This window comes from Prinia subflava, chromosome 5 (assembly GCF_021018805.1).
Source record: "Prinia subflava isolate CZ2003 ecotype Zambia chromosome 5, Cam_Psub_1.2, whole genome shotgun sequence".
Lineage (NCBI taxonomy): Eukaryota > Metazoa > Chordata > Aves > Passeriformes > Cisticolidae > Prinia > Prinia subflava.
The window spans coordinates 26,184,306-26,208,324 of NC_086251.1; the positions used below are offsets into that span (position 1 = coordinate 26,184,306).

Here is a 24,019-nt window from a genome sequence, read left to right on the forward strand (position 1 = left end):
AGCACCTGGTACTTCTTGAAGCAAAACCAGTTCTAAGACATCTAGAAGGCAAGTGGTGGAGCTCGGTTCCAAAACCTATTGTATACGTTACCTTTAGAACCTGATTCACACAAAGCTTGTCAGCTTCCTTCAAGGTAAGCTCTGACTCAGAAATCTTAGTGAATAGCCTACAGCAGATTAAAAAAATGTGCAGCAGGAGGCACTTGTCAGACTCAGAGCATTTCTGATTGTTGACTGTTCCCCTGGGCAGTTTTGTGTGGACATGGAGAAGAAGCCCTCAACGCTCTAGGACTGGCAGCACTTCTCAGCGAGAGAGAGTGTATTCTTACCACAGAGAGTGTGCAAAGAGTACTTACAAGAGAGGGAAACAAATAACCACCATTAGCGTCTCTTTATTTTGTGTTGCAAATGTAGGAGTATACACTTGTCTAGCTTTAAATTGCATAGAAGCAGGTGTGTCATCTACCTATGTACAGTAGTCACCCAGAAAGGTAAAGCTGGCAGAAGTGCTGCCATGGTCAGAGGTAAAGACAAATCAAAACCTGTTCACGTGACTTTTCCATTTGTGTGAGGTGATGGGAAGATGTTAGGCATGGTGTCACTAAGGTCTCTGCAGGGAATCGAGAGGGGTGGACAGCCAGGAGGAAAGAGCGCAGTCAGAGAGCTACAGGAGAAACTCTCACACAGCTCAAGGGTCTAAGGAAGTGTGGTCCCTTTCTGACACAGCTGTGGAGATGCAAATACAGTAGGGCAGCAGCAACATTTTCTTCTCTTTCAGGAAAGTAGGGAGAGTATTTTGAAGGTGAAGTTACACTTGAAAAGTCCATACCTATTTTATCAGTCTTGGAAAGATTTCTTAGTGCACACCAGCCTATGGGCAAATTAACTGAGACCTTAACTCAGGAAAAGGGTTGATATGAGGGGGGACAACTTAAATCTGTGCAACTAAAAATTCTGTTTGTTTAAAGGAAAAAACAAAAATGCAAAGCATTTGTATTGAGGAGAGCAAGGATTACAGAGAAATGAGAAGCAGGAATATCAACAAATTGAAAAAGCAGAGAAAGACAAATTGGAATTTCCATTATTGTTTCATCTTTTGTTAATCAGTCCCTTCTTTAGAATGTAAGTATGAGGTTGTACGAAGCAACAAAGTATTAATGCTGAACACAGTCAAAAAACAACAATATACATACAATTACAAACCCAATTTGGCAGTGTTAAAAGAAAGACACCTATCAGGAAGAGCAGTTTATAAGAACCCTATAAAGGGCCGATTCTGCAGTAGGGAAGTGGTGGAGGACTTTTCACATGGATTATAGGACAGAATTAATCCCAGATCTCCAGCTCATGTCATTCCACTAGGAAATGAAACAGGGTTTTGGCTTCCAGTTGCCAAAGTAATCTGATTTTGATGGTATGGGTTTAACTCATTGGTGATGCACTAAAAATGTCTCTTTAAAAAGCAGTTTCACACAAGTTATGTTTTGCAATTCTAGCAGTTGGGCACTATGAAATCTGATTGTACAAACAGTAAGTTTCAGTCTCAGAATTGAAGGACTGAAGGTTGTAGTGTGTATCACTGCAACTGTTATTTTTTCTTTTGAGATAAAATGGTTTGTACAGCATGTAGCATTCAACATCACAACAGGAGCAATATTAACATTACTTCCTCCAGGATATTAATTAAAAATTCATTATCTTGAGGGTTTTTAAATAGCATCTAAAAAAAGATTGTTACAGATCAAAGATGCATGGCAATACACTGACAGAAGATCATTCCAGTTGAGAGAGTTAAGAGCTTGTACAAAATTGAAGTTGCTGATGCAAATTCTTTTAAAATTCCCAGCTTTTTCTTTTAATGCCCATTTGGTATCTGCATCTCCATGTCTTGTCTTGTTAGAAGAGACTGCATCTGGCTCAGTACAGCCCTGAGCTAAATGCTGTTGTAAACCATCAGAGTCTGTCTCAGAAATAATTAATCAATACATGCTTACTCTACTCTTACAGTTGCTGTTCAACACCCCACTCTTGATCATTCTTAGGGATAAGATCCTGCTCAGGATAGAATTCTGTTCAGTCTCAGTGCAGCTTTATCTATGTGCTTCCTGTACATGATTACCTTGGTGCAGCTATTCACTGAAAACAGGTATGTGTCCAATGTGCTGGACTCGCACTTTGTTCATAAAGAGAGGACATAGCTGCAGCCAGGACTGCCTGTGGTGCTGTGCTCTCCTCTCACTTCACTTTTCAATTGCTTCCCTGGTGTTATCACTACTGGCCTTTCTAAGTTTGTGAATTATGTTGAGGCAAGTGCTACAGAGGGGGAAACCAAGTCACAACTGCTGGAAAGTTTGAAAGGTCACCTTTGGGGGAAAAAAACCTACTAATGCATGAACCATGAAAGTACTACAATCTGAAAGGTAAGGACAAACTGATGAAATTCCAATTAGCTAAAAGTAAACACATTTATTTTTGACTAACATGGTCCAGAGGTAGCCAGGCTGAAATATGACCAAAAATGTTAGCCTTTGCAAGAGGAAAGAAGTGTTGTGACAGGTAGAAGAATTCTAAAAGAAGGGTGCCATAAAATCAGGCCTGCTCTATTAAATTAATAGCTAGCCTGTCATCTCTTCTAAGTGTAGTTAAGCAATTTGCAAGTTCTCATGCGAAAACAATCTTGGTGTGAAAGGTTCCTTAGCACAACAACCTGTTCTTGGGTTGAAAAATAAGTGCATCTGTGCATCTCATGGAACAATAAGATCTGTTCCATGAGAACCCATGAAGGAAAAATGTAAACAACCTGAATCTTAGCAGGTACACACAAATCACCTTCTGACCAAAAAATGAAGTAGTAAGAAAACTACCAGCCAATAGGTGCTGCACACGAGGTGTGTGAAAACTGTATAAAGTAAGTGATGTGAATGAAGAATTGGCTTTTCCTGTATGATGAGAATGGAGTCTCAGCTAACTTATTACAATAAAGAAGGAGAAAGTTTCCTGCTAAATGGGCTTTTCTGCCTCATCTAACTGAGCTGTAGCAGTTCCTGGATATAAGACAGGACAGACAATGAACTTAATGTGAGAGAAACTAGAGAGCTAAAGCAAAGGTGAAATGGGAAGAAGGGTATGAGGCAAGGTCATTCATTTCCCTTGGTCACTAAACCCATCAGTCCCCACATGTCTACTGAAATTTCCCCCATACAGAGGGACCCCTCTCTTCTGACCATCTGTCATTTTACAACATGATGGATTTGGAATTATTTCCACACCATATGGCTCTTTGCTGAAAGGTGACCATCATCACCCTTTGTATCTGGAAATCATAGAAGGATTTGTGTGAAAAGGGACCTCCAAAGATCATCTAGTCCAACCTCCCTGCTCAAGTAGGTTCACCTGCAGCAGGTTGCACAGGATCATGTCTGGGTGGGCTTTGAGTGTTTCTGGAGCAGGAGACTACACAGCCTTTCTGGGCTACCTGTTTGTTTCAGTGCTCTGTCACCCTCAAAGTAAACAAGTTTTTTTTCTCATACTCAGGTGGAATGTCCTGTGTTTTAGTTTGTGCCTGTTGCCCCCTGTCCTGTTGCTGGCTACCACTGAAATGAGTCTGCTCCTGTCCTCTTGACACCTGCTTTTAAGATAATTGTATGCTCTGAAATGACATTGTATAAAACTGTCCATTCTAAAGTCAAAGACCTAAAACTATATAAAGCATGGAACAGATATAAAGTTGGACTAGTAAAGCATAAACCTGTGCTGAAGATGCCTTTCACTGAGGATGGATTCAGACTCTTCCCTCTGCTTTTCTTTACCTCAGCTCAGTCGTGCCCACCCTGCCTGGTGTGAAGGGCAGGAGGTCTGTGTGGTCAAAGCAAGCCCTGGCCTGCTGGTCTGCACCTTCAGACTGTACATGCAGCTGATCACTAAGCATAAAGCAGATACCAGAGAACCTCTTGCCTCAGAAGGGAACCAAAGAAATCTACAACTGGCATCTCACTACACAACTTCACACAAAGACAGCATGTCATTTGCCACTGTGGGTTGGCAGTGTGACATTTGAGAGTGGTACAAGGACAGAATGTTTCCAAGACTATTTAGACTTAATCCAAATTATTTGCCTTTTCAGTCTCCTTATTATGCAGCTTTAATTCGTAAATGCCTGTTTAGATCCTAAACAACTAAAGAAAGCCTTAGAAATGCGCTGTCTTGGAAACAAATGACTACCTTTATCAGCAAGTCTGCACTTGCAAGGCAAGGAACAATAACTGCCTGCTCAGCTGTGTGAAGCCAAGTCATAGTTTTAGCTTTCTCAAATGGTTGAGCTATTCCACCTTCCTGTAAAAAGAACACCCTAAGTGGGGTTTGCATTAGATTTCCATTCCCTATTCCTCTCCCTTGCATTACTTTCTACCTCAGAGTATTAAAACCAAGAACTCCAGCATACCAAATGCTAGATAGTTACCCAAGAACCTCAGCTTCGTGCTTAGCAGCACAGCACAGAGAATTAATGCTGAAAATCAAAATACTTACAAAAATGGAGTTCATTTTAAGTCCATTAAAAGATAAAGGCAATCCATTTCTCATCATACCATGCAGCTCACCCTTCCTTAAAAAACCAGCTGCCCCTTTGATGCCAGGAGCTGTGAGGAAAGCAACACTATGAGGCAAGCAGCACATTCCCTTTACTATTCAAAGGAATAACTATCAGCTCCACCAGCTACTGCTTTTTTAATGGTAAATGTTTTCCTCTTCATTGCTTGTTTACAAAGTACATGCTCAGAGGAGCCTGATTTTTTTCATTCTTTCTACTGCTTCCAGTTTGACCAATAGCTTCCACAAGGTCTACTAATAAAGCAGATGCAAATGTGGCTGCTATTGTTTTTTTACTTCCCTTATAGTGCATAAATATTAGTAATTCACCAGGACTGTAAAAAGCCTTGGGAATGTAGCAGCCTTTGCAAGCTGGTTGCTGCTGGCACAGCACACATTTTTGGATTCTTGGTTCAGAAAGAAGCACAACCTGTGTTGGTCATTATTTCCATCCAAGTACTGAGGCTGGATGGTAGGTCCATTTCTTTTCACCTGAGCAGATTGAAAAGGAGTTCTTTCCTTAGGAACTGTATTCTGAATCAGACAAACAATGCCATTGTTCTCCACTTCTAATCTGGTTCAGTGGAACACATTTGAAGGACAGAAATAGAAATGCAAGTGTCTTTAACAACCTGGGATCCAGCAGGTAGACAGAAGAAGAACATTGCTGATGTTGAAACTTCACCCATCTGATGGAACTAAAGTGGAGGGAGTAAGTGAAATAGGAAGCAATCCTTCCAGACACACACATTCCCTGATCTTTGGAGCAACCATTTCTACTATACTGGGGTAACACTCAGGTCATCTGACAAAGACAGACCAGAGTCTCTCTCTCTTGATGTTTTCTCTGTTTTACTAAAAGGCTTTTCATCTCTGTGCAGACTGGAGCTCCTTAGCACAGCTGCTCCGACCCCTGCCAAGGCTGATGGCTGGTGCTCAGCACTGTAGCACAGGTCATCATAAGCATAATTTACATTGCCACAGGGAAAAGTCTGGAGCTTCACCAGTTCAATGCCACTGATATCCAGGTGAGGGCAGTTACTTCGACTTGGAGATGCTGGAGATGCCCGAGAGCTAGGAGAACTGCAATTCCCATCAAAGCCTGAATCTTCCCGCTCTGGATTTGCTTTGACCTTGGAGCTGGGGCTGAAGTGACAGATATTCTCTAGCACCCATGATCCATATGTTGGGTTCCAAAGATTTTTTGTTTTGTTTTTAAGTCTGTGGGCCGATGGGTTGCTGAGCTCCAGCTTCTGGTTTGAGGTCTGCTGGAACCATGACCCACTGTTGAAATCACTGAGGCAGGGCAGGCTGGGCCCTCGGGCAGTCCGGTTGCTCAGGTTCTCCACCAGTAGCTCTTGTGGACATTGTACAAGTTTGTGCCCAGCATGGTGGGATTCCAATGTCTTAGGTGTTGTCTGAGGTGTGAGAGAAGGGCTTACCAGCAGTGGCACCATCCCGCTGGAGATGTTGGGGCGCATGACCGTACTCCCTTCATCCTCTGGTGCGGGGCTACACTCCATGGGCAGTTCAGTGTTGATCACATCAGGGTCCTGAAAAAGAGAGGCAAGAGTCTGTTACACCTTCAGGGTGACTGACACAGGTTTGGGCAATACTCCTGCACATCACACAAGGTGCTATGTTCCATCTGGATATCACATGCTGTTGAGACTTACATGCTTCATTTGAGAAGAGACCATGCTTCGTTGAAATCAGTGACTAAGCTGGGGATCTGTAGTATAGAATTTCTCTTTTGAGAGGTTGGATTCAGACCTACTGAATCCAGCCACTGGATGGTGAACTCACTGTGCCATTTTGTTCCTCATCTCCGCTCCCTAACTATTCAGCTGTGGCTTTTGAACAACATTAAGGCAAGGTTAGAATATGGACCTTGAGAGATATCTAAGTACCTTTCCATCACAAAATGAAGGACAATTTGCAATTGAACAAGCTGAGAGCTAAAAGCATCCATTTGCACAGGAACAGTGTGTGCTCATTATGTCTGGGCGAAGATGGGAGAGTGAGGATGGACACTGCAAAAGAGCCAACAGCACCACCACACTAGCAATGTAATTATATCGGTCTGTCACTTGCTTCAGGGACTAAAGCTAATGTCTTTGGATAGTTGGCATTCACTGGATTATCATCCACCTGGATACCAAAGACCAGTACCTGTGTGCAATACTTGATCCTTTCCAGGATGGTAGAGAAGTTTGGCCGATACTCTGGGCTGTGCTGCCAGCATTGTGTCATGATCCGATACCTGAAAGTTGGGGAAAAAAATTGATCAAGATTATTTTGTAAGAAGTGTTTCAGTATGAAGTAATCAGGGGTCCAAGGGACCACACTTGGTACATGGCTCAAAGGAGGAGTGCAAAAGTGGATATATCATTTCCATATCCCCTGGATCCTGTCTGATTGGGGAGCCACTATTTAAAGCAAATCCTGTAGTGCTCTAAGCTGTATGCAAGAGGCATAGCTCAAGAGAGATTTAGCAATAGCCACCCAACACAGAAGGCAATCAGTGTTCCCTGAGTGGAGGTGTCTTTGTCCACATTTTGACACCTACTACTTTGGCTTGTGAGAGTAAGGAAATACTTACACTGGTCCTGGACAGTTTTTTGGTGGATCCATTCTTCCTCCACTGGTGACAAATTCCAGCACTTCCTGATTGGTTTTGCAAGGATAGGGCATGTAGCCTAGAGAGAAAATTTCCCAAAGCAGCACTCCAAAGGACCTGTGTTGGAAACCAGCCAACAATACCAATTAGGTCTAATTTGTGCTCCACAAACCTAGCTTGCTGTGTAGGCAACACCACAGCAATGACCTTTCAAAGCTGCAGTCCAACGACACTAATGTGCAATTATTGTGATTATGAGTCAATGTATTCATAAAAAGACACCTCAATCAATCAAAACCTTTGCTCAAGCTCCAAAACAAGATTTGCAGAGGTTTCAAAATATTTAGTAACTCTGAAGGTGTTCTTTGCTGTATTCATTATTACTAGAGCAGAAAATGCCAGAGCTCCCTTGGCTGTGTATGATCTAACTGAAAAGAACTGTTAGATCTGGCATGAATGTTTCTTGCCTTACTTGGGAAACCATGAGATGTTTGTGTTGAGGAATACATTTGGTGCTGGTGCTGCAGGTTGAGCTCTGGGTGGCAGAAGTGCAAGGCAAGAGGTTGTGACCTGGCACTGACCCACTGCAAAACAAATGGGACAAGGACCTGTGGCACTGCCAGGCTACGAAACACTCAGAGACACAGCAGGAGCCAATGACTCCAGGCTTTGGCACACCTAGACTGTGAGGGTACAAAAGCCCAGGGCTTCCTTCATTTGGGGTCCCTCCACAGGGGAACCAGCTCAAGTTATTTTGTTGTTGCATCTTGAGTAAATTATTTTAATGATCCTGAATTCTGAGACCCTGCTAGGGAAACATGGGGCTGAGCTGGTAAGAAAACCTGGTCTGACTCTGTGTGTGGGGTGTAGCTGTGAGGGGGCCTCTACCCAGGTCGGGTGGTACAAGTGCGACTTCTGGAGGGGTCCTGGATGACCAGACAGGGACCTTCAAATGTTTCCCTCACATTTGAATCAGTGTTTCAGAACAAGACACTCACGTATAAAATTAAGGAAGAGACATCCAGTGAAACTGAAAGGCAGCAGCATGTCTGGTATGGTTGTGCTTTTTTTACATCCACAGGTCAGATAGTCAGTGCCACTAGAAATTGTGTATGACTTAGACACAACGAAGTCGAGAGTTCTGCCAGAAAGTCAGCAGGGTCAGAATTTTTAGAGTCACTTTTTGCTACAAAGGTCAAAGTAATTTCCAGTATATGCATGTTACTTATAATAGCCTATTACAGGAACTGTAGCACTTTCCTCCAAAATATTTAGTGCTGGCTGCTCAAGTTAGGCACTGATAAGCAATCCCTTGTCTTCCGGCATCACTAACAACTTCAGGAAACTGGGTCAGTGTGGCATTTGAGGGAATGCCTCAGTACAGCATATTGAAGAATCTACTCTACAGAGAAAGAAGTGTTCTTAAGCAACTGGAATGCTTCCATTCCCCAGCACCTGTGCATGAATGTGCTACTGTTGAGGGGCTTTCTTATTTTAAAGAAAACTCAAGTTGCATGAGAAATCAACATATAAATATTGTTTCCTCAGCAACCAGCGAGGACTTCTGATTAAATCTGCTGTCATTTTATACACAGCAAGAAAAAATATACAAAAGTGTAATCCTGGGTGGTACAGAGAGAGTTATTTACAAGGTATATAAGCAGACCTGTTACTGATGGAAACTGGAAGATTCTGAAGGCTGACAGAAGTACTTGATGATATTTGTCTGGATTTTTAACTGAGAATTCCTGAGACTCTAATCTGCTTTTGCTTTTTACTTCTTGACTGGCTTTGTGTGATACTCTACATTTATGAATAGCAGATTTTTATTACCTCTATTTACATTCAAATTTTAAATTCTTATTCTGGATTCTTTAGCGATACTTCTACTGAATGCAGTGGGAAGACTTCTCATATTTTTCTGGGAAATACTGACTTTTTTAAGGTTCCTGCTGAGCACACTTTTTTTTTTCTTGAGCAGTACATTTCTTGATGCTTTTCAGTGAGTAGCAGAAGGGATTAAAAGACATTTATTACCAGGTATCAGTCTTGGAGGTGAAAATGCCCTCTAGAAAAGCTTCTGGTGGCATCCACTTGACAGGAAGCATGGCTCTTCCTCCCTTGCGGTAGTAACTTGCTCTGGGAAAGATAAAATGCACAGAGAACGTCACACAGCCTGAAAGGGCTTTGGTACAGAACAGATCTTATCACCACAGTAACAGCAGCTGGGGATTGCATGTAACATTGGGGACCAAGTGAGGAAAAGGAAAAGTCATCGACACAAATAGTGCATTGCAGCAGGATTTTATATCCTCTTTGCAACTGAGATGGAAACAAAGGATGCTCTTGTGCACAGCTAAAGACATCAAACTTGCCAATGCTTTGCCCAGGGTGTTGATGGACAAGTCTTCTTGACATCTATGAAATGATAATTATAGTAGCAGGAGGTTTTTAAATTTCATTTCAATTTAAGATTATTTATGATCAAGTAGCTAGTAAATTTGCCTATGCTTGGTTTAGTGTCCACAAGTGTTTGTAGTTTCCTGGGACCACAGTTGAAGTGGATTGGTTCATAAGTGTAGATGTGTTAATTTACAGTCTGTTAACACAAGTTAGTTAACTGCTCATCAAATTCAGACACCAAATGGATGGTTCAATTGCTTCACATATCATGAAACAATTCAAACCTGTCAAAACTATACAGATTATTGAGTTACTCACAGAACTGAAATTGCCCTTCACTTACCTGTAAATATCCCTGGCCATTCCAAAGTCACCAATTTTGGCTATTCGTCCTGCTCCAGTACAGGTCAAAAGGCAATTCCTTGCAGCTATATCTCTTTAAAAAAAATGTAAAATTAATTCTAATTCTTAAACTTGTACATAGTTAAAGGAATAAAGAAAAAATATTAGACCCAGTCCTGCAAGTCTTGCTTGAGTAATCTTTACACAAATGAGAAGAGCTCTCTTAAAATAAGAAAGAATTCCACTTTATCATTTTTGTTTACCACAGTTCTTAAACTGCATTTGAATTGTATCTCCTGCCCAGCATTTGCCAAGCTTTCCCCATTCACACCTTCTTTCAGTAAGGCATCAATATCAAAAGAGGAACAGACCCAACCTTTTTTGCTTCCTTTTTTGCTTTTTGCTTCAACCACATTATGACAGATTTCTTTCTTGCTCTATTTTTTTTAAAGAGGGACAGTAGTGTCCCCAGCAGTTACAGCTATGATGCTGTTGGACAGCCTTACTAAGCTGCTTGAAATGTTATGTAGAACCAGATTTGGTAATCTGTTGTTTTGTTACTTCTGGATATCTCCCATTGAATCAATCAAAGCTCCATATGGAAGCAGCTGCTTGCTGGGTGCAAGTTTAGCTTGTGAGAAATAGAAGCGATGTCTTCGTGGCAAAGGCTAAAATATTTCTGTTCATTTTAAATGTGCATTCTGAAAAGAAAGTCATTAAAATCATAGCACTGTGGGGGTCCTGTTAACTGCCAAGAAAAATAAGCTCCTTGAAAAACTCTCATGTTTCTTCCCATTGCCAACCTTGAAAAATCTCAGAGGATTTTGAAGTCAGGTTCAACTTTCACTTCTATTATCAGCTGTGACTCCTAGATGACAATTCCTGACCAGTAGAGGCCTCTCTATAACCCCACTACACTACCTTTTACCCCTAGGATTCCTGATATCTGTAATGAAAGCCCTGTTCATTTCCCAACCCTGAGTAATCACTAATTTATCACTAATAAATATTAATACAAAACCTGAGGGAAATTCCTTGTGCTCAGATTTACTGAATTGTTGGCTAAGATAAAATGAATCCATTCTCAGGTTGGTTCTATTAGAGATCTAACACTGCAAATAATGACCCAGAGATTTTTTTAAAGTCACACACTGCTTACAGTGTGTGACTTAACTTACTATTGCAGTAAAGATTCTAAAAAAGAATGCTGTAGTGATTAACTCAGAAGTTGCCAGTTAGAATATTGATCCTCTTGTGTAGTTATTAAGAGACTCAAGAGCCAAAACTTGGTGCACATTCTTACTACTCTTTTTTAATGACAGAAACCTCTACCGTTTTCCATCAGAACTTCCTTATTGTTGCAGTATAAAGGAGTCTGAAAACTGTTTTGGATGCTCTAATCATAAAGCCATATAACATTCCCATCTCTCAGCCTCCTGGCTTTTTGCTCCAACTGCTGCTTGCCGTTGTTTCCCTGGATTTCTCCAGCCCCTGCCCACTGTTTCCCATCTCTGTGCTGTGCAGCCCCATACGTAGGCACACGTGCAGTCAGTTGCCTGCCTGCACATCTGCAGGCTGCACCTTGGTTTGGTTGGAGCCTGTGTGACCCTCTGGTGTGCAAGGGCTCTCCTCTCCTTTACACACAAATGCTGAACAGAGCATGCACTTCACAGTAAGGAATCCAGGTGCCTACCATGCCTAGGAACATTATGAGCTGAAACAATTCTTAATCAAAAATGAAGGATTTCAATACCCAACCAGGAGTTTTAAAAGGATAACTACAACCTTTATCCCTTCTATAATATTTTGTTCTTATTTGAAGCATGCTGTATCAACATTTTTTTGCTCAACAAATGAACAAAAAGGAATTTGAAGAGACAAATATGGGCTTCCCTAGACCATCAAAGCAGGTCAGCCACTGACCTGGGAAGGAAGCCTGAGATGTGTTATTATCTCCTGTCATCCTTGCTTTATCCTTCTCTAGTCTTTGGCTCAAATATTATGGACTGTCCTGTGCTGGTGGGATGGGGAAAGCAATAAAGTCAAGATAGGGACATGAGAAAGGAAATAAATACTTTAATGTCTTATCAGCCAACACAGAGTGACACTACCATCTAGTGGACTACACGGCTAATCTCAACTGTCTTTACATTTGCAAGCACACGAAATTTAGTACTTAAACCTCTCACTTGGAACAGAACATTGCTTTCTCTCCAGGATGGCAAAGAACAGTGCGGAGCCTAACTCCTAAAAAAACCCAGGGAGATCCACCTGGTCATCTAAGCACAAGCCTGTATTGGTAGAGGAAATAATCTGTCTCCCCTGTGAAGATTAGTCCGTTCTAATCCATTGCAAGCAGAAAGTGTATGAGCCTCATGCACCTTGAGACACCTCAGAAGAGGCTGTTTCTCCTCACCTGTGGATGAAATGATTCTCTTCCAGATATTTACAGCCGCAGGCAATGTCCCTAGCTATATTCAGCAGGTCCTGCATTGTTAGCGTGGTTGGTTGATTCTGGAAAAGGACATTAAGTGGTAATGGAAGGATAGGGAAGAAGAAGAATATAATTCAGGTGGGAGAAAATTAGAGAAGGACAGAAGAAGGGAAAGGGAGAGAGATACATACAGGATGGGGGAAGGGTTAAATGAGTCAGGAGCAAACAGGAACATAAAGCAGATCAAAGCAAAGAGTTATAAAATGAGTAAACTCTTATTTAATCCCAAAAACTTTGAGGAGATTTCACCTGTCTTGAGCACTGTGCATGAGTGAAAGCTGGCAAGAGATTCATGGCCCGGTGTGAATAGCCTGTTAAAGGGGGTGGGAGAGAACTATTCTCTACTGTGTTATGTGAAATCAAAAGACAACTGGGTTTAAGCAGGGAGACAGAACAGAAAAAAAAAAAAAAAAAGGCACCACTTTTAAAGACTGAGTCAATTAATTATCAACAGAAATTAGCCCATGAACAGGAGAGAATAAAGATGTGCACTTCTGCACACCAGTATCAGCATTCATCAGTTTATCTGTCCTGGTAGAAGAATAGAGATTACCCTCAAGAGCAGTATGCAAAGAAGGTATGCTTTACTACAGGACTCCAGGGCTGGTACTAACCCTTCACCACCTGCACTTCCCTAAGAACAATAAACAAGACCTTTTCCTGTGCTTGTTTTCATGCCCTTTACATTGTTATCCATGGGGAAATTTTTGTCAGTTTTTCTCTAGGAACTTCTTTATTGCTCTCGGGAAGGGTGAGGAGAAATTACTACACTGCTAATTAAAGCCTGACATATATTAAATAAATTAGGCTCAGGTCTCCAACTGGTATAAATTTGTGTCTCTCCATATTGTGCTGCTGCACACCTGCTGAGGAATTAGTGCTACAAATTCTGATTATAACTTTAGCTCCTTACTTGCCATCACAGTGCACTGAAAACAAAGCAGGTATTGAAAAAAGAAAGGCCCATTATTTATAATTTAATTGACAGAGGAGTCTAGAATGGGGGGACAGGATTTTACCTCCTCAGTTACTAATAGATAGACTGGAATTTCTGGCCCTACTTTGATTTCCTCTCACTGACACCTGCTTGCATCAAGCAAATAGTCACAGGTATCTGGAAGTCTGTGGGAGCTGGGACACACACACAGCCTAGCTTGGCTCCAGTGCCTTTATCCAACTGATAAACACTCGAGAGCAGTGGTACTAAAATCAACCACAAGCCTGGCAGGGAGGTTCTCTCACCATCCTGGGTCGGTTCTGCCGAAGAAAGCTCTTCATGTCTCCTCCAGCCATGAGCTCCAGCAGAATGAAGCGAGGCAGAGTCTGTAGGCTGACACCGATGCACTGCACGATATTTTGGTGATTGAACTTACTGAAAGCCAAGGTCACAGCACGTGGAAGAGAAACACAGCATTAGTACCTGGCCAACATCTATCCATTCTCATTGTGTCTTGAGATTTGACAATCTGGACTGAAACAAACCCTGATGCAGTTACAAATACTCTTCAGCCATACCAAAAGGCCTCTCTGGTTATGACAGCCCCAAGAACAGGGTTATGCCTGGCTTTGCCCATGAGAAGCCTTCAACAGAAGCTAGGAAAAGCTAAAAGCAAAGCAGAGCCTTCTGTCTGTGAAGACAGAATTTAATGGACACACCAACTGAAAGATGAGAGTGACGAGAGGGATAAGAAAGTTAAGCATGGAAATTTCATTGGCTTTTGTGACACGAAGTCCTGGCTGGGAGGGATTTTAATTCAGCATTGGTTATTTTAGACATAGTGCTGTCTAGTCTGGGGGACTCAGTTCAGTGTTTAGTCTGCCAGAGGGACTCAGCTAACACCTACTGCAGCAGCTGCTTATGTGATTCTGCTTTTTACAAAAGGAACCTGAGGTTGTCACGAAGCACTGTAAGACTCAGTCATTAGACAGCAGCCTCTTCCCTCAAATAATGATTACCTGGATAATAAAGGAACTAAAAATAGAAAGGAAGTTGGGGAAGAGAAAGAGTCGTGCTACTAAGTGAATCAAGGCCCTCCTTAATTGATTAAAATTGCTCTTTAAAAAAACATACATCAGTGCTACATCCTGTTCAGCTACCAAAGTCCTTGTAGACTCTTGGGAGTGGCACTGTGTCATGAGACTCATGCTTTAATAGCAGAAAACCAGCATCTAAGTATGAGCTGGGCCAGACATTGAGAAGAGGAACTTCACATCACACAAATTCAAAATGCATAAATTTCAAATACTTACAATCAGCTTTGACTGTGCTACTATTTTAAAGTCACCCTTGATCCTACTGTTGTTTTAAGGTTATGCATTTCTGTTAATGAAGTAAATCCTAAGGCTGGAGCCCCTAAAGTACAGGTGGTAATAGGAGTGGCTGTCTGTTATCTTTTCCAAGAAGGTTTTATAGACCTTGTGATTCACTGTCAGAGGCTCATGCACATAGAACCTTATAAAGCTTCTGTCAAGCTTGCAAAGACATCAAATCAAATGCAAAACATGTTTGTGCAGAGCATTGTACCTTCTTAGTCATTTGAACAGGACCAGCAGAACCAATCAACAGAAGTTTTTGTTAAATTGTAATGATTTTTGGGTGGGATAGAGTTAATTTTCCTCACAGTAGCTCATATGGTGCTATATTTTTTATTTGTGATCAAAACAGTGTTGATAACACATTATTTTAGCTACTGCTGAGCAGTGCTGACACAGCATTAAGGTTTTTCACACACACACACACCTCCCCCGCAGCGAGGAGGCTGTGAGGACAAGAGGTGGTGAGGGGACACAGCCAGGACAGCTGGCTCCATCTGACCAAAGGGACATCCCATACTGTATGGTGTCATGCTCAGCTAGAAAAGCTGGGGAAAGAAGGAGGAGGAGGGAAAAGGTTCAGTCAGAGTTTGGCATTTGTCCTCCCAAGCAGCTGCTGTGCATGATGGAGTCCTGCTTTCCTGGGATGGCTGAACACATGCCTGCTCATGGGAAGTGGGGAACGAACTCTTCAATGCTGCTTGGCTTGCTCACATAGATTTTGCTTTACCTATTAAATTATTTTTATCTCAGCCATGAGCCTTCTTGTCCTTCTGATTCTCTTCTCCATCCCTTTGCTCTGTGCAGCCAAGTTGCCTAGTGGCATTAAAGCACCAGAGACAGGCAACAAAAGAACCTCAGTTATCTTGTTTGAGATAAACAAGTAGTACCTTAATGTTACTAAAATACCATCTGGTGAAAAATAAGACCAAACTTCTTTTCTGAACACAGCCAAGGGAAAAAATGATTCTACGATTACCTGCAGTACCCTTTTCCTCCCTGCTCACCATTAGTAAAAAACCCCTTAAACTATACCTGATAATCAATGCTTCCATCAGGAAATCCATCTCATCCTGCTCAGAGCAAACTTCTGGTAGGGTCTGTTGAGAGGTAAAGGCAGTGAGGGCAATCCCACCAAAGAATTGAGAATATTTGTGTGACCACCAAAGAAAAAAGGAAAAAGTAATGAGCATGTAACATGTAAATCACCTTGGGAACCTAAGAGCAGAGGCTCGCCCTTTCAGTGCCCAGTTTATTGCACTTCCTGTGACCCATTTCCTAGTTAAAGTCAGAAGAGGAAACCAGTGACGTACTTGAAGATTTTTTTGTGTTAATTGAACCCTATGCACAATTCTGGAGCAAAAATAACTTCAGGTACACATCAAAGAAAGTATTAAGTGGGGACTTACAGATCTAGAAAGGTCTTGAAAATGACAATTTTTATTTATTCTCCCTTTTCTTTGTGTCCACATTGCAGTGCATGCTTGCATGTCGTATGACAAATACAGCCACTTGATTTAAATACTTGTGTCACACGCCCCTGTATCCTTCCTTCCTACCAGCAGATTTGGACCACATCTTCTGCTGATACAATGAGCTGGATTACCACAAATGAACAACACATCTCCTCCTGTTTGCCCCTGTGCTCATTCCAGTCTGGATAGTGAAACTGAGTTGGGCAGTTCCGACTGCCTGTTAGAGTCCTGGGTTTTCATCTGCATTTGTGCAGTGGCACAGGGAAGTTCATGACATGAAAGACAAGATGAGTAACAGTGGAACTTCTTTTTATTAATGAAGGCTATGTTCTCGAGCTGAGCTCATAGAAATATATTTGGTTCTCTGAGTCACAAGCTTAAAAATTAACTGAGGCAAACTATGAGCATGCTTAACTTCAGAGATGAGTAACTGACAAAACCTGAGGCAATGGCAGTAATTTCAGAGAAAATCATCCTGTTGTCTCTTGCCATTAATGACATGGGAAATTAGTCTGATATTGCAACATATATTCACAACAGCATCTTCAACATTGTGCAGTGTCAAGAGGCTACCTGCAAAGTTCACATACAGTAGAAAAACACTACTCTCAGCATAAAGGGAAGTCACTGAGAAACAACATATATTTTTAAATATATCACATGAAGAACTTAAGAGAAAGCACTCAAATCAAAGCTGATAATGCCTGGATGCAGCAATGTGTCCAAGCCTGCATTACACATATGGATATGCCATTATGCATATGATCAACATGAATTTCCAGCTGGAATAGTGATAAAATAATGGGCAATTATTACTGTATAAGAAATTTGTGGGTACTGACCTTGACAGCCACTTGTAGAGGGTTGGGATCCCCTGCAATGCCTACCACAGTTCCCTCATAAACCTCACCAAATGCACCATGTCCTAGTGCTCTGCAAGAAAAAAAGAGAGGGAACAGATGTTATATGTCCTTGGATCCAGTGGTGGCTAAGCTTCTCTTCATCCAGTCCAAGACAAATCAAAACCAGGGTTTTGTTTTCATCTCAAAGCTTCTGAAAATAGGTTATCAGTATTTTCTGTCACTGACACTAAAAAGGGGAGGTTGGATCCTTGATAGTTGTGAGCAAAGAATAGGTCTGCTCAATCCCAGGGTCTATCACCAAGTATGGCAAAAGCAAGATGAGAAAAATGGAGAACAATAGAATAGGGTGGCTGCAGACTGATGTCTTCAGGAGATTGTGTCAGACATAAGAACGATCAAATTGTTCTTTCTAAAGTTTACATAGCTTTGATCAGTATCATCTGGATGGTTTGGAGTTGAAGAGCAACCTAGCATGTATCTCCTTGTGAAAGGAAATTTCCTTGTGATAGGAAGTGCTGAAACAGACATACTGCTACAGATTTGGAAGGGAGCTACTGCCAGGAGGCAAGGGCAATAAAAACACAATCACAGTAGAGGTGAAATACCTACATGTGGGAACATGGAAGAGGAGACTCACGATCTTACTCTTTTGCTTGAGAATTTTATGGAATCAAATTATCTTAGAGAGCACAGCACGTATCACATCTGTGGTATTTTGGCAGACTTGGACTGGGTGCTGCGCAGTCAGTCAGACAGGTGGCCCTGTTTTCTCACCGAAGCAGAGAGATGTTCTTCCGCGGGATCTCCTTCAGCTCGCTCAGAGTGGCTGCCTTCCCTGCAAAGCAGTAGTTGGGGTTGTAGTCAGTCATGATGACAGAGGTACGGATTTTGCTCAGTTTATATTCTGGGCTCTGCAGTCGTGCTCTGGATCCTTGCAGCTGCTGCTTCTTCAGGTGATAAACTGCAGGTGAAGAGATGAATAAAAATGCACAAGCAAGATCTACAACCGGACAGAAAAGATAATGCAGGCTATGCAGAACACAACGACACCAATCCCATAACTATAAATGGTCCAGAAACATCTCTGGCTTGCCAGTACCATGCTCGTCTCCACAGTCTTCAGTGACTTTGTACTGGATACGCAAACAGTCTTATTCCTGCAGGCACCTAAACACCTGGGAACAACTCAGGTTTCCTGTGCTGCTCTGTGCATTGGCTGAGAAAGAGCACTCCACAAGACATCTTGCTGACTTCAAGTCCCAAAAATCAAACTATCTCCCTGAATGAGCTACATATTTAGTTACAGGTTGTGATTTTATCCAGTATTGCAGTGGCTGCTACACTTGCTAAGAAGGCTTCCCCAGCTCTTTTATTCTGTGGCAAATGCCAGGGAAGAGCAGTCCTTGCCTTTTGGGACTATGCTTGTGCCTAACTGTGGGTGGTGATGTTTTCTATCACTTCTTTTTCCCTGTTCCTCCAATCCACTTGGGAGACCGCAACATTTTGGCTCCAAGTATTGAAAACAGTGGCACGTGGCCAGGTGGTCTCCTTTTGTCTAATTTAACTGGAAAATCCAGGTCAAAGGGTGATAAGAAGCAAGTGTATCTTACTGATAGACAGACTGCCACAAGTGAGGATCATTCCCAGCACCACAATCACAGAAATCACAGCTACGAGGAGGGGGAGAGGCAGCTGTCCCTCAGTTATAGGACCCTGAGGCACTGGAAGAATAAAAATAGAAATGCATTAATCAGAAAAAACAAGAGGTACTGTAAAGCATCCCTCCGATGGTTGCTTATATTTCAGAGAACAGTACAGAGATCATGGTCAGAGCATTTTATAAAAATTACAGCAAATCCCTCTATAGCCTTGAAAGTTGAAAAAGTACCGAAATAATTTAAAAATCGTTGTGAATATTGACCAAAAACCAATAAAACACAGATTTCTTATCCATTCTTCAATTTTCTATAAATGGGTAACATCACTACTCATAAGTTGAAAATTTCTAGTCTTGATGTTTTGGAGCTCCAAGAGGAAATAACTGCGAGTACAAGGCATCAGCTGACAGGCACAGCGGGAAACTGCTGTGGAAGGAAGCAATTTGTGGCTTAAATAACTCAGCAGTAGGTGGTACGTTATCCTGGAGAGGTATTTATGCTTAAATATCTGATACACTGAGCCCATTCAGGAAATTCACACCACGTCTCTTTACAGACATTTTACCTCCTGCCTAATCCGAGTGTGAATGTTGGAGATGGTGGCAGAGAGGCAGCTCAGCATGTAAACAATGGTCAGCAGGAATTTTCAGTCCTATATTTGACTGACATTTCTCACAGCACCTTGTCCACTGGAGCCACTAGATCTAACTTGGGAATTGAACATCAAAAATGCCAGAAGGAGATATGATATAAAGAATAAAGATGTTATCCAGTGAGGCTAAAACTTCTTAACTCACCAGTGCAGGTGACATTGTCATTGGCCAGCACGGCCCCCATCTCACACTGGCAGACCGGCAGGTTGGTGTCAGGGTCCCGCTTGCAGTTGTCTGAGTGGCAGTGGCTGCAGTTAAGATAGATCTGAACCTCCACCTCACCATGACTCTCCATGGCTAAACAAGGAATCAGACACAACAGGTGGGCTTAGTTCAGTTTTTTCCTATCTTGTTCCAGTAAGGTGAAAAAACCAACAAAACAAAACCCAGCAGGTACCTACAACTTCCCTCCTTCACTGCAGGAGAGCAGATAGTCCAACACAGGGTGGACATGTCAGAAGCCTGATGGGGATCAGTAGGGGAGAAGATATTTGGTTCCTTAAGCAAACAGAGAGGCCTTGAAGTGAATTGACCTGGAAAAGTCGGGGACTGAGGATGTGCGGTTGAACCTGATGGCTGGTGTCTCTCCTGGTTTAGAGATTGAGAGAAAAAAGGTCCCAGAGCACTATGGAAATATTTAAAGAAATGACCACAGCTAAAGATCTGACCTGCAGCGTGAAATAAGCTTTAATGAAATGAACTAAAAAAAGAGGAGGAGAAGAGAGAGGAGGAAAAAGGCAATAGAGAGGAAGAAGGAAAAAGGAGGAAGAAAAGAAATAAGAATAAGAACCATATTGTACCTGCCAAGGGATGCAAGAAGATCTCTCCTATGGGGTTCACAAAAGAGATGCCATCCTGCCCACCAGCTGTGATATCATCACTGTCAGAGGCATGTCCCCCTGGGGAGAGAAGAGTATGGCTAGCTGACCAGTGCTGCGTGCTGCAAAAAATGTGGTGTCTCTGAAAGGCTGCATTCATTCCCATTATTACCTGAGGCCATGCTGCAACCTCCCAGTGATATTGGATCATATAATGCCAAACCCCCACTTGACCCAGCCAGTACCATTATTAGTGAAGGGACCTTACCTAATGTAGGTTTCTCAGTTCAGCAAAGTAAAAATGTATTTGTTTTGAACAGGAAAAAGAAAGGGAACATTTTCTATGTGTAACTTGGGAATGGGTGAAGGGGTGATTCATCACACCTTCCAAATATTGAATCACATTAGGACACTTCTATATCCTTGATTTCCCCAGTTATAGGGAGATGGTGTAGAGCAGAGTGGATTTCATACTGTTCAGCTTGAAGTATCTGTGCCTCACTTCCTGCAGCCGTGCACCTCTGCACTAAGAGCACTACCCCTGACCTGCAGATGCTCTGAAGGGCACAAAATTAGCCACCATGACTATTGCCCCAGGAGACTTACCTCTGTACCCTCCGCCTCCTCCCCCAGAAGTACAAGCTCCTCCTCCTCCACCAAAGCCACCAGAAGTGGTCCACTGGAGCTTGGTTAGTGCTTGGGGACAAGCTTGACCTCCTTCTCCACCTTCCAGAAGGGACTTCCCAGCCTGAGGTAGCAGACTCTCATCTTGCCAACCACCACCTCCACCTTCATTCAGAGAGTGAGAAAAGAAAACAAGAACAGCTGAGAGAAGCACAAGCAGAGGTGCTTTGTAGAGAGACAGAGATGAGCCCTTATTAATTTCTAAAGTGCCTGGATCAAGGTGAACATTTCTTTAAGTTTAAAAGACCATACAGACAAGCTCCTTGCTGCCATGGGCAATAACAAGCAGGAAATCTAATGCACAGCCTGTGGCATGGGCTGCATAAACCAACACCTCAGCACCAATCCAGGGAAATATAGGTTGGATACTAGAAAAAGGTTTTTTACAGAACGGGTGATAAAATACTGGAATGGTCTGCCTGGGGAGGTGGTGGAGTCACCATCCCTGGATGTGTTTAAAAAAGGACTGGATGTGGCATTGGGTGCCATGTTTAGTTGAGGTGTTAGGGCATGGGTGGGACTTGACACTGAAGGCCTCTTCCAACCTAGTAATTCTGTGATTCTTGTGGTGTTAAGAAAATAAGGAGCCTACCACCCTGCTTCAGGGTAACTGATTAGAGCGGTCAGCCCCATACAATGCTGAGTTCCTCAGGGAAATAAATAAAAATAAATTGGATTTCTACATCTCACTTTAGAGGCCTCTCTGTAAGCCTACTGCAGCAGGAGATGAACAACCATTAGATATTTTTTATCTGTTAGGAATGAATTCTAGGCACAGCCATTACAAGATTCTAAATAAGCTTCTATTTCTGGTATAATTCCCATAACAGAATTGTTGTTGTTAGGGTTTAAGAGGAGTAAGAGAAAAAAGTCTTCTCTTCAGAGGCTATTGTTACAGTGTGAAGGAGTGGGCTCCATCTCCCAAACATCATTTTCCATGGTTCAGTTCATAGAAGAGAGGAGTCCTCCTATGGAATTGCCTTTACTGGAGCACTCATCACCTATCTTGTGCATTCTCTTTTTATCTGGTGACACAACATATAGGAAGAGATCCCTTACAGACCGGCATATTTCTAAAAACTACTGCCACAGAAAAATTCAAAAAGACTGAAACAAAGCCTTTCACTGGATGCCTACAGGACAATGAGTGTATTCAGCCACCTGGTTCAACTCTCATGTGGTTTTAGTGCCTCACCTGCTGCCCCAGTCCTCCCATTTATTCCAGGTACTGCAGTGCTGTTCTCAAATTGCTCCAGGGGTACATCATCCAGGGAGTTGTCCTGAGCCTTCAGGTAGGCTTTTCCTCCTCCTCCTGCTGCGATGAGCAAAGGTTCGAAAATCCCATCCTTCTGCTGGAAAACCCCCCATCAAACATCAGAAAAACTTCACATCCTTTGGATATGTGAACTCACACAAACTTATCAAAGGTCACGAAAGCATCCCAAAGAAGACTGGCCTAAGGCCAGGGCAATGCTACTGCTTGTCTCATAGAATCATGACAAAAATATTTCACATCATGTTCCTGAGTACAAAAGTAACTCTCTAACTGAACATCAAGGTTTTGTGATTCATTTTTTTAGGACTGCTGCCAGCATTAAAGTGGGATCCTGGTGTAAATCCCACGTCTGGCCTGTTAAGGACTGAGGAACCAGTTCAGCTAGCCTAGTGACAGAGATAAACAACTAAAAAGACAAAAATCAGAGAGAGACAGAAAGACAAGAGGGAGAGAGAGGCAGAAGAAGATTCATTTTTCATAATCTTTTTTAAAAGAAATGTTTATCATATGCCATGACTGACAGTGAGAGCTAGTTGCTCTGCTGGCCATTGCTCAGGCAGGATGCAAAGAGGAAATACTCACTCTAAAGATATAGGTTGCTCCTCCTCCACCCCCACCTCCTCCAGCCCATTCCTTCAGGTCCCTTTTTTTTTTGTAATCTTCTTCAATGAGAGATGACTCCCCTAAGCAGATCTTCTGGGTTTCAGGATTGCCCTGAAAGGAGATAAGAAATGGACTCAGATATCAGCAAAGTCCAACTCTTGAAACTTGTCTGTGGATTTCAGTATAATAATGTCATAATGCTTGTCATGCATATTAGGCATATATAAACCAGTGTGTAGATTATCTTTGTAGAAAGTGACCTTTTCTACTAGGATTGACAGCTGAGGAATAGATCTGTCTGTGACTTCTGATTTGCAAACTCACATTACACATGCAAATGAAAATAAAGATGCATACAGGAAAAATGTAATAATTCATTGTTAATTTCACATAATTAATATTCTGCATATTTAGAACTTCTTATAACCAAAAATATTTAAATATTTTTGATTACAGATTAATTCTGAGAACTTTCTTACTGACACATTTACTATTTATTTCTCAAGGAGATAAACCCATAAAGCAAAGGTGATCCACACATAACTGAGAATAATCTATTGATACATCTTAGAAGAGTAATTTGGAGACCCAGTTTCCTATTCCTGCACTAGTCTTACTACCTGTGTCCTCTCATTCAAGCAGAATCACAGAATGGGGAAGGCTGGAAGTGACCACTGGAGGTCATCTGGTCAGTCCAACCTTCCTGCCCAAGCAGACTTCCCTGGAGTGTATAACTCAGGATTGTGTCCCGACAGCTTTTGACTATGTCCAGAGAAGGAGACTGCACAATCTCTCTGGGAAATCTGTTCCAGTTCTCAGTCACCCTCACAGCAAAAAAGTTCTTCACATTCAGGTGGAACATATTCCATTTTCTGCCCACTGCATCTTCCCAAGGCTGAGACTGATATTGAAAATTGAGAGAGAGAGCTCTTTCTCAATTCTCTTAGTGATGGTGCATGGCCTTTCTTAGTTGGTGGAACAATTTGTCTGGTTAATTCAAACAGGAGAACAAAAGATGGCAAGGTAGATGAGGACCAGGGAAAAGCAACTGGGGTAAATCTGAAGAGAGAGAGTCAAGGTTTGGAGCTGCAAAACTTCTCCAGAGAAAGAAAAACAAACATTAGTCACCCAATATACAAATTCATCACAATTTCCAAAGCCGAAGAAAGTTGGGCTTTGGAAGTGGGAAAAATTGAGTGCAACTTCTTCCAGTAGCATCTCCCAAAGGGA

General features: G+C 42.1%; 1 protein-coding gene across 1 annotated transcript in view; it reads right to left on the reverse strand.

Annotated features, from left to right (window-relative positions):
• Positions 1 to 10: 10 nt before the first annotated feature.
• LTK (leukocyte receptor tyrosine kinase) overlaps positions 11 to 24,019 on the reverse strand; it is a 96,320-nt gene continuing 72,311 nt past the window's right edge. Inside the window, exons 14-29 of the mRNA XM_063398556.1 lie at positions 22,769 to 22,900; positions 22,106 to 22,262; positions 20,833 to 21,015; positions 20,209 to 20,307; positions 19,553 to 19,705; positions 18,708 to 18,818; positions 17,872 to 18,058; positions 17,077 to 17,167; positions 15,795 to 15,859; positions 13,689 to 13,818; positions 12,369 to 12,466; positions 9,954 to 10,046; positions 9,245 to 9,346; positions 7,190 to 7,324; positions 6,760 to 6,850; positions 11 to 6,140 (exon numbers count right to left, since the gene is read on the reverse strand). Of these exons, the coding sequence (XP_063254626.1) occupies positions 5,367 to 6,140; positions 6,760 to 6,850; positions 7,190 to 7,324; positions 9,245 to 9,346; positions 9,954 to 10,046; positions 12,369 to 12,466; positions 13,689 to 13,818; positions 15,795 to 15,859; positions 17,077 to 17,167; positions 17,872 to 18,058; positions 18,708 to 18,818; positions 19,553 to 19,705; positions 20,209 to 20,307; positions 20,833 to 21,015; positions 22,106 to 22,262; positions 22,769 to 22,900 (2,601 nt within the window). The 3' untranslated portion in view covers positions 11 to 5,366. The remainder of the gene's footprint in view (positions 6,141 to 6,759; positions 6,851 to 7,189; positions 7,325 to 9,244; positions 9,347 to 9,953; positions 10,047 to 12,368; positions 12,467 to 13,688; positions 13,819 to 15,794; positions 15,860 to 17,076; positions 17,168 to 17,871; positions 18,059 to 18,707; positions 18,819 to 19,552; positions 19,706 to 20,208; positions 20,308 to 20,832; positions 21,016 to 22,105; positions 22,263 to 22,768; positions 22,901 to 24,019) is intronic.